The sequence below is a fragment of the Orycteropus afer genome, unplaced genomic scaffold, assembly GCF_000298275.1.
Source record: "Orycteropus afer afer isolate SDZICR_OR568_19922 unplaced genomic scaffold, OryAfe1.0 scaffold00254, whole genome shotgun sequence".
NCBI classification, from domain to species: domain Eukaryota; kingdom Metazoa; phylum Chordata; class Mammalia; order Tubulidentata; family Orycteropodidae; genus Orycteropus; species Orycteropus afer.
The window spans coordinates 1,772,416-1,783,188 of NW_006921841.1; the positions used below are offsets into that span (position 1 = coordinate 1,772,416).

Sequence of the window (10,773 nt, forward strand, 5' to 3'; positions counted from 1 at the left end):
TGTCAGATATGTAATTATTAGCAAATATGAATTTGTTGCTGTCATTTTTGTTGTGTGCTTTTTCATGGTGTCGATTTCTTTGTTCCATATAATTTTCTATGCTGAGCTCGTTTTGTTTATGAATCATGTTATCACTTCCTTCATTGCTATTGTTTTAGTACTTGCTGAATATTTATGCCGGTCCTCTTTTTTGATGTGAAGGTTTATATTTTTTTTTTGAGGTTACCCTGTGATTTATGGTTTTCTTCCCAAGTTGAGAACAGCCATTCTATCTTGTAGTTGTCTTGACTTCTCTACGATCTAGAAGTTTTGTAACGACACAGTTTTTTTTCCCTCTTTTTGGTTTGTAGTTGTCCTCATTTGTCAATTAATGTCTCTGGTTCCCTGTTTACAATCTTGTAGGCTTCTTTACTTTGATACTTCCATAGCTGGGTTGGTTTCTGGGTTATATCATCATGTGTGTTAATGGTCAGTTGTTGTTGGCTGTTGTGCTTCTGTGTCCAAAAGGCACCCATTAGCATCTCTTGTAAGGTTGGTCTGGTTTTAACAAATTCCCTTAATTTCTGCTTATCTGGAAATGTCCTAATTTCACCATCATATTTGAGAGGCAATTTTGCTGGGTACATAATTCTTGATTGGAGATTTTTCTCTTTCAGTGTTTTATATATACCATCCCATTGTCTTCTCACTTGCATAGTTTCTGTTGAGAAATCCAAGTTTAGTCTTATTTGTTGCCCCTTGTAGGTAACTTTTCATTTTTCCTATGATGCTCTCATGATTATTTCTTTGTTTTTGGTTTTGGTAAGTTTGATGATGATATGTCTGGGTGATTTTCTTTTGGGGTCTATCCTGTTTGGGGTTTGTTGGACGTCTTGAATGGATATATTCTCATCTTTTATCATACCAGGAAAATTCTCTTCCAACAAATCTTCGACAATTTTCTCTGTGGTTTTATTTGTCACTTCCTGTTCTGGTTAATGGTATCCCACATGAACCTTAGGTTTTCTTCATTTTGTTTTGACCTGTTTTCTGATTTATCTCTTTCCAAAGAAGTGTTCAGGTTTTTGCCTTTCATCTCCCTAATTCTGTCTTCCATTGATTCAGTTCTGCTCCTTTGCCCATTCAATGTCTTATCTATTTCTGAAAATTTAGTATTAATCTTCTGGATTTTTGTGTGTAGATTTTGTATCATTTCTAATTTTTCATTTATTTTGTCATTTTGTTCTTGTATTGTCTTTTGAAATTGTTCTGAGGTTTTCTCTGTGTTCCCTTGATCTGTCTTTAAATTCGTTGAAGACACCTAAATATAATTCTTTTGAATTCCTTATCAGGGAGTTCCAATGCTGCATATTCCTCAAGGAAGTGTTTTGAGTCTATATCCTGGTCCCTTGTTTCTCCTGCTTTATCTTTCTTCTTTGTGTGGCTGTGATGCTCTGTTGTCTCCAAGGCATTGTGATGTTTTTTGTGTTTGTATTTAATTGGTGATTGTATGTTGGAGTGAATTGCCCACGATTTTCATTTTCTTTGTTTTGTTTGTATGTTATCTACACAAGCAGGATACTGTGTTCCTCTGTTCACTAGTTGACAGCACTTATACACTCACCACCTGTCTCCTTTCCTGTTGTCAGCCTCTTGTATGTCCCTGCCAACCTTGGCAAACAGAGCCTATTCTTAGGTCCCTGAAATCCAAATAAGAATGCTATCACTTTAAAATCCAAAATGGTTGCCATTTACAAAGATTCAAAATGGCTGCACCCTCAGCCACTTTAAATATGCAAAATGGCTACCACGTGTAAATAATCAAAATGGCTGTGCTCTCTGAACAGCAGAAAATCAACAGCTGAGGTTGTCTCCCTCCTTGCTGTTTCCCTACCTAGTCATAGGCCACCAGCGCAGTCATCCTTGCAGCCCTTGGTGACCAGGGCTGATCTTTAGGTCAATTCTCAGGTCTCAACACTACTTGGAAATATTCAGACTGTTGGTCCCATCAGAGTAGCTGACAGTCCTCAGCTCCGACCATCTCTGTACTCACTGTTTTATTTATTAAGGTTTTTCCACTAGTTGGTGCCTAATCTGCTTCTGTATAGTTTCTTTCAAAGCTCAGGGCTCCAGGATTATCTTCTGTACCCCTGTCCATTGGTTTTTCTTTTCTTTGTTGAAGAGAGTCTGTGCTGCTTGTCTGCCTATTCCTCCATTTTACCGGAAGTCCCCTCACAGTTCTGTAAATTCTTACTGTGAGAGTGCATAGTAAGCCCCTAAAGTTCTTATTAGACTTATGGCTCCATTATGTTTTTTTGTTTGTTTTTGCAAGCTTCAACAAAGAGTTTAATCTTTGGCTGGAAATGTCAGCCACATTTTGGCTTATCAGCTACACAAGCAATTCCAGTATCATTACTTCAGTATCTGCTAGCCCTCTGCTGAAAAGCTGGGTCCTACTTGCTCTGTTTTCTACCCTGACGTCTCCAGTCCACACTAGGCTCACACATTGTAATGCCTTTTCTTTCCATTGGAAAAGTTATCTACTGATATTAAACCATGCAGCCAGTCCTAATGATGGAAAACTCTGTGCTAGAGAGCAGACTTGGATTTTGGCTTATTGGCCCTGCAGAACCACCCTCAGTTTGGGGATTGATGAGGGCACAGGACTTATCGATTGTTCAATTCACAGGTGACTAGGTTAGAAGTGTTATCTTAAAATGCTGTGATGGGTTTGTAAGTTAAAAACTCTCCATCCTAAAGGGGATTGTCTATGGTTTGAAGCTGGCCCTAGGGATATGAACCCAGTTGTTGAATGTCTCTCAGCCACCCTTCTAATACCCTTCTTCTGGAAAAATGTGCTTATCGAAAAATACAATTCTGCTGCTTATGTTTTCCGTATTAAAATGTAGGACTTATCAACCTTTTAAGGTTTACAAAACTGAGTATGTTTAGGAGTTTCTGCATGATACAAGTGGTTAAGCACTCGACTACTAGCCAAAAGATTGCTGGTTCACACCCACCCAGAGGTGCCTCAGGAGACCTATCTGGCAATCTGTTTCCAAAAGTTGCCTCTGAGTAGAACTGAGCACTACAGGCTTTTCAGTGACTGATTTTTTAGAAGTAGATCATCACACCTTTCTTCCAAGGTGACTCTGGGTGGACTTAAACCTTCAACCTTTTGGTTAGTAGCTGAGATCAGGGTTTTGAAACTCCAGTGCATTAAAGAGAAAAACCAATTTGACTAACAATTTGAGTATCTTTTCTCACAAAGTTGTGATTCCTCCTACTAGCCTTCTTTCAGTCAGGCACATCCTCCTTTCTCTCTGTCACTGACATTCATAAACTTCGGTGTCACTTTATAGTTCTCCCTCCCATCAGTCATGCAATAGTCAAGAGCTCTGGGCCACCTGATATATTAATCTTGCCTGGATTAGTAAAATCCTGATGTTCTCCCTGCCATTCCACTCAACAGTACCACTTATTTTCCTAAAACATATCTCAAATCATTCCCCTGCTGAAAAATTTTCAAAGGGGCCTTACTACTTACTAATCCAATCCTACGTTTGCAGATTTCCAACCCACCTTTCTCTGCCCTATATTTTATTCTTTCAACTATGGGTACATATTTGCTGCTCTTTCACAGTTTGTGCCGTCCTACCTCGCTGCTGTTGCTCATGCTATTGCTTTCACCCAAGCTATCTGGTTTGAATCCTGGGTCCACTATTTACCAGCTTTGTTTATTCATTTATAATATGAGGATAATAGTAACAAACAAACAAACCCATGCTGCCAAGTGATCTCTGGTGCCTCTGGTGATCTCATGTGTTACAGAGTAGAACTGCTCCACAGGATTCCAAAGGAAGCAAGTTGCCAGGCCTTTATTTTGAGGTGCCAATCTTTAGGTTAGTAGCTGAGCACAAACGTCTTCACCACCCAGGGATCTGAGAATAATAATAGCACTTACTTTACAGAGTTTTTATGAGGATTACATGAGTCTATACACATAAAACCCTTAGAAGAGTCCATGCACATAATAAATGTTTGGTACAATATTAGTGATCATTATTATTACTATCCCTTTTAAGGAGCATTTTAAGTCTATTTAGTGAACCCTTTATTAATCACCCAACTTAATGTCAATTCTTCCTCTTTTTGTACTTCTCTGAAAAGTATGTGGCGTATAATACCGTCTTAGAATTGTGTCTGAATGTGTCTTGGCCTGTCCTGGACTATAAAACTATTGAGGTTAAGGATACTTTATTTATCATGGTATATGTTGCAGGACTTTGTATAGTGCCTGACACATTAAAAGGACTCAATAAATACAGGCTGAATTGAAATAAATTGATTTTACTCTTTTTAAAACTCTGTTCTGCAAGCCATGCTGAGGAAAACATAGCACATAAAGATAAGTAAATGAAATGAACAGCTTGATAACCAGGATGCTATGGTGAAAGGCCCTGAGATTGATGTCATTGGAATGTACGAATTGCCCTGATAACATCCTTTCTCCATGCTCTTCATTGCAGGTCTGCTTAGTGGCCTATCTGGGCTTATTTATGCTTTGTGTCTCATATCAAGTTGATGAACGGACATGTATCCAGTTTGCTATGAAAGTAAGTTGTGATTTTTTTCTTTCCCTTTTATCATTGCATAGTAAGAAACACAAGTACAAAATAAAGGAGTGCCTTTTAAGGGGTAGTATTATCTGATTATTTTAGAAATTACATTTTTATACAGGCCAAAAAATGTTTTAGGAGGGCATTGGTCTAGGCCCAAAGGTAATACTAGTTGCTTTTCTTTTTCTTTTAAATCTTAATTCCCATGAACTGGGTAGGCCTGGCACATATGCAGCAGTTAAAATGCTCAGGTGCTAATGGAATGGTCAGTGATTTGAACCCACGAATAGCTCTGTGGGAGAAAGATGTGGTAGTCTGCTTCCATAAAGATTTACAGGCTTGGAAACCCTATGGGGCAATTCTGTTCTGTCCTATAGGGTCACTGAGTTGAAATCGACTCAGTGGTTGTAGGTTTGTTTTGTTTCTTGAGTTCAATGCCCTTAAAAGGAATATTGGAAATTCATCAGTTCAATAACACTTGGCCAGGAAAAAGGTCTCTAGATCAGTGCCCACTGCCATATCTTGGGGGTTATTTGGAATATTTTAATAATGAAATAGTCTAAGTGTATTTCCTCTTGTAGGTGGGATCATTGAGACAGAAAAAGCACACTGGGTGCATCCAAATTATTTGTGCCAAGAGAAAGAGGGCAGAGTCAGGGAGGGGAGTTTGGGATATGCATGGTTTGGCAACTGTGTGTGTCTTTCATTAGTGTGTATTTTTTCTTTGCTAGGGACAGTGCATTTTGTTGGAGTCAATTCAAGTACACAGCATTTTCACAGCATGGTAGAATCTACTCCAAAGGGAAATAGAGACACACCCTTTCAGAGCTTAAAGAGATAAACACTGAACTCAGCAATCAGAGCAAGCAGAAACCAAATTTCTACATTTTCGCTCAATTGCTGCAGTAGAGAACAAAATGCTTTCTGTGACTATTTTTTTTTTCTTTTCGGTGCACTCACATTGTTTACTGTTCTATCAAAAAACATAAAAATTGGATACTTTTTCACTAAAACAATAAAGCATAAAGCATAAGACTAAGTTAAATATATTATTTGGAAGTTATTAAGAGAAAGCTTAATATATTCTATTAAAATTGAAACTGCTAACATGAGAAAGCAATGTGCTATTTAAAAAATCATGCTGTGAAAGAACAATACATACTGCCGTGGAGTCGTATCCGACTCACAGCGACCCCTCCTTGGGTTTCTGAGGCGGTATCACTATGGAAGTAGATCGCTCAACTTTCCTTCTGAGGAGTGGCTGGTGGGTTTCAACTGCCAGCCTTCTGGTTAGCAGTCAAATGCCTTAGGCACTATGCTACCAGAGCTCCTAAAAGAACAATAGAATAAAAAAATGTTTACATTAATTAGTGACAGAATTCAGTTCCTCAAAATATATGGTATGATCTTGCCTAAGGAAAAAAACTATCTTTTATGTGCATAAAAATAGCTTGTTGTTGCTTGTTATGTGCCATCAAGTCGGACCGACTTGGATTTCTGAGGCAGTATCACTACGGAAGTAAATTGCCCAATCTTCCTTCTGAGGAGTGGCTTGTGGATTTGAACCGCCAGCCTTATGGTTAGCAGTCAAGTCCCTTAGGCGCTACGCTACCAGTAGCTAGCTATCTGGTGGAATTTTAGTTAAAATTTTTTTTTTTTTTAATTGTGAATTTTTTTGCACTAGCTAGATATAACTTTTCTAATTAAAAAAAAATTAATGGATGTTGTTTTCGGAAACAAAAATGACAAGAGTAGAATTCTGTCGGGTATGTCTACACTTGGAGATTTTACTTTTCCTGTTGGAGGATTTTTCTTAACAAAAAGGCCAGATAGAGCAGATTTTTGTTTACTTTCTTGTAGAGTTCTGACTAAACTGCAATGCTTGGTGATTGGGGGGGAAAAAAAAAAAACCTTCCAGAAAGCACAGTGGAAATGGTCTGTTAAATTACGGGAACTTCATTCATCAGGTGAAAAACACCCAAGAAGAGGTTCATCAATTTATCTGAAATACCCTCATTTTTCAGGAGACAATGCCAGGAAACCAAGGCAAAAACATCAGTCCCAGAGAGGCCCCCCAAAGCCATATGAACATCTGCACTTTAGTTAAAATAAGGAGCAAGGGCAAAAAAATAAAATAAAATAAATAAAAGTTACTGCCAATGTCAGACAGGTTGAGAATTCCCCACTAGGAAGATCTCATTAGCTACTTTTTTTTTTCACCTGTGACAGACACTGACAAATACTGAGGCACTTTTCTCTTCTCCTGAATGTGACCTTTAGTGATGCTTGCTGCCAGCTCTCTAAGGTGCACTCTACATTATTTTCAGGTGGAAAATGAGCTTCAGTCAATCTCTGAGTTTTCCAAAGGCACAACAGACTACTGCCGACTTTTTTTTGCGGGGGGAGGGGGAGACAAAATGCATCTTCATAAGGTGTTCCTCACCAGCATAACTGCATTTTAGGGTCCCCCCCAATCCACACTTTGCACTAAGCCTTGTTTGAGAATGGATTTCCTCCTGTTGAACTACCGAAGCACCAGGGAGAGCAATCAGGGAGGAGGGCAAAGCCTCCTTTGTAGGCCGCGCGCGCGCGCACGCACACACACACACACACACACACACACTCACTCTCTCTCTCTCTCTCTCTCTCTCTCTCCTTTTTTTCTTAGGGACAAGAGCCAAGGGGTCTTGCCTTTTCCTCTCAAGCTAGAACAGTCTTCCCTGGGGCCCCTTGGCAGGCCCTCAACACCACAGCTCATTTTCTCTCCCTTTCTCTGCTCTGCCCCTGGGCTTGGCAGGACTTTCAGCCGCAGTTTGGGCCTCCTGCCTTTCCTCGTGGCCTCGCTTTCTCTGGGTTCACCTTGATTTTCAGAAACGTGTCTGGTTCATGTGCTTGCGGCAACATTTCAGGGCACATTCCCCATGAGGACATTTAAGGCGAAATCGCCTGGTGCCCACATCCAGGAAGCCCTAGGCTGCTGCAGCCGCCTCCTGAACTGCGTGCTGCAGAGGCGCCCTTACCATTCATGCCGCCGGGAAAAATAATTAAATCCAAGCGGAATCACTACCCTCCCCAAGTCATCCGAGTGCGTTGAAGCTGCAGCCGGGTACCAATTAGAGGCAGCCGGAACCAGCCGAGCTCCCGAGCCGCGCATCCGCTCTGCGGTTACATAAGCTCAAGTGGCCTCCCGCCTCCGCCCGCGCCTCCACGGTCGCCGGCCCGCCTCCCACTGCTGAGCACAAGACTGATGGGCTGGCACATGCAAGACAAATGCGTCCCGAGCGGGGGTTTTATCAAGATGTAGTTGCTCGGATTCCCAAGGTCATCATAAACACTTTCATTGATAGTTGATTCGTGTGCTGTGTAGGTAAAGCAAGCCACTTGCTTTTAAATTACAGATTCTAACCCAGAAGCTTGTTGCTGTCAGATCAGTTAAAAGCCGTGAAGGAAAAATGCTACAGCACTGCAGATGTAGCCCATGGGCTTTGGGACATCAAATATATATTTATGCCTTAAGATGAATAAGAAACTTCTTTCTGTGGCTCACTCCTGTTTACTTGGCCTGGTGCTTTCACTGGGTGGGAGAAGAATAATCACCAAGTGTAAGGTGCGCACCGATGTAAATGGATCCATATCAGGGAGCTAACGGCACAGCTTTGTGTTCCTGCTGTGGTTTTTTTTTTTTTTTTTTTTAGTGTATTTAAGATGTTCAATTAAAATTGAGCAATCACTGTGTTTAGTAAATGTTTACACCTTTCCTACAAGCCAACGATGCGTTGTCACGCCCATGTGTCGGAGAATAAGACAAAGCCAGTAACATTTGTATCCTAGGAGTCCTGAGAACTGGCACACTTTTTGTCTCTACAGATTTATTTATTTACTTCACAAATACTTAAATAATGCTTGCATGCACCAACATTGTTCTGAGCTCTTTAGAAATATCAATTCTTTTGATCCCAACAGTAATCCTATGAAGTAGGCCCTATTATAATCAACATTCCAAGTTTACAGATGAAGAAACAGAGATAACATAGTGGCATTGATGAATTTGCTCAAGTTCAGTAACTATTGAGGGCAGGACCAGGGGAACCAGGATTCTAACCTAGGCAATCTGGCTTCTGGTTTAAGGCCACTCAGTATTGCTGAGGAATTGTTAAATAGTAGTGGGCAAATCTTTGAATCTCTGAGCCAAAAGGTCATATTTTAAAAGAAATAAAATTCCCATTTCAGCAAGTGGATTTTGATGACGACCATGAGAGAATAATATATATATATATATATATGTATATATATAATACTATACACACACACACACACACACATATATTTGCAGCGATTTGAATTATTTGTAGATCAAGACAAATAAAACAAATTGAGACAAGTGCTAGCAACTGAGACTAATTTTACTTTGTGGAATTCACATTCACCAGAGTGAACAGGGCAAATGTTGACTGTGGTAATACAAATCTTGCACTAAGAATTATGTTGAGTGCCCTGTCCCCAGATGTGGAGACTCTGTTCTTTCCCTAGGACCTTAGAGGAAGGGAATATTGAGAGAAATGTTTCCAGTAGATAGATCTAATCACAAGAACATTTCTTGTCCTGCAAAACAGATTTTATTGCGGTCATGCCAGTGAGTATTCAAATTTTTTATCAAAATATTTCAGGCGTAGGCTAAACAAATGAGTTTTTCAGGGATTTCACAGGTATTTAGTACCAGAACTAAAACTTTAACCAGATTTTTCCAATCCCAAGACCAACATATCGGGCAATGGTTTATTTTTATAATCAGGGTCCAACTACTGTGGTTAGACTTGGGTTGAGACTTACAGCTTGATGAAAATGGCATCAAGTTGCCATGCCTTCTGGAACTATCCAACTATTCTCCCCCTGCCCTTTAGTTTTTCCTCTGTTTCTTTTCTTTTTCTCTTAGCAACTCTTGGGATCTGGCTATTCATGGGCACAGTTTGGCAATCACTACATTGAATATAATATTTGCTTTTATTAATTTGTGTTGCTGGTTACCAATCATTGCTAATTTTGGCCAACACAATTTTAGCATTGCAGAGACCTCTTCTTTACTTCCTAGTCTTCTTTCAGCCTTAGTATCAGGAATTCTTGAGGTTAAAATAAGCTGAGCATGCTTTTCAGGCATAGCTGTCTTGTTTGGGATTCATCTAAACACCTACACACAAACATCCCACAATCAAGCTATTATGGTTGATGCAATTCCTGAAAAGTACCCAACACCTGCATCGCAAATGAAAATGTGATCAGAGTTAAAAAATTACTCTCTAGTAAACATAGAGCCATTTGCATGGCTTGGATAATCAATTTCTGAGGACAGACAGCCCTTCATTAGGGAATTTCCTGGGGAGAGAAGAAAAAGAACAGTTTTTATTATTTCGCCTGGTGAATAGTCATCCAATATTCTGAAACAAAGGTTTTCTTCTGCTTTCTTGCAGCTATCCTACTTTTTGCTGAGTGCCCTCGCCTTGATGGTCTGTGTACTGGCTGTGGCGTTTGCTGCCCACCACTATTCACAGCTCACACGGTTTACCTGCGAAACCACCTTCGACTCCTGCCAGTGCAAACTGCCCTCCTCTGAGCCGCTCAGCAGGACCTTTGTTTACCAGGATGTAACTGACTGTACCAGTATCACTGGCACTTTCAAACTGTTCTTACTCATCCAGATGATTCTTAACTTGGTCTGTGGCCTGGTGTGCTTGTTGGCCTGCTTTGTGATGTGGAAACATAGGTACCAGGTCTTTTATGTGGGTGTTAGGATGTGCTCCCTAACAACTTCCAAAGGCCAGCAGCAAAAGGTCTAACATGCGTGCTCAAAGGTGGGAGAGAAAACAGCACATTGACTAGCTGAAGTTAAAAAGAAGAAACAAACTACTTTTGATAATGAATGCTATTCACTGGTTCTAAATGAATAGTTATCTCTCTCTCTCTCTCTATATATATATATATATACACACACACAAACACAGATATATATGTGTACATATATATATATATATATATATATATATATAAATTTTTTTTCCAGAAAATGAGTGAGCATTTCTTCAGGTTTCTACAGCATTTTTAAAAATTCTTATGAGGCACGCAAGATCCAAATAGACTTTGGGACCTTAAAACAACCCTCAACAGGAAAAAATGGTATAGC

General features: G+C 39.8%; 1 protein-coding gene across 1 annotated transcript in view; it reads left to right on the top strand.

Annotated features, from left to right (window-relative positions):
• Positions 1-10,429, top strand: part of SSPN (sarcospan) — a 52,966-nt gene extending 42,537 nt beyond the window's left edge. The window contains exons 2-3 of the mRNA XM_007949780.2: positions 4,509-4,595; positions 10,064-10,429. Coding sequence (XP_007947971.1) covers positions 4,509-4,595; positions 10,064-10,429 — 453 coding nt within the window. The remainder of the gene's footprint in view (positions 1-4,508; positions 4,596-10,063) is intronic.
• The last annotated feature ends 344 nt before the right edge of the window (positions 10,430-10,773 follow it).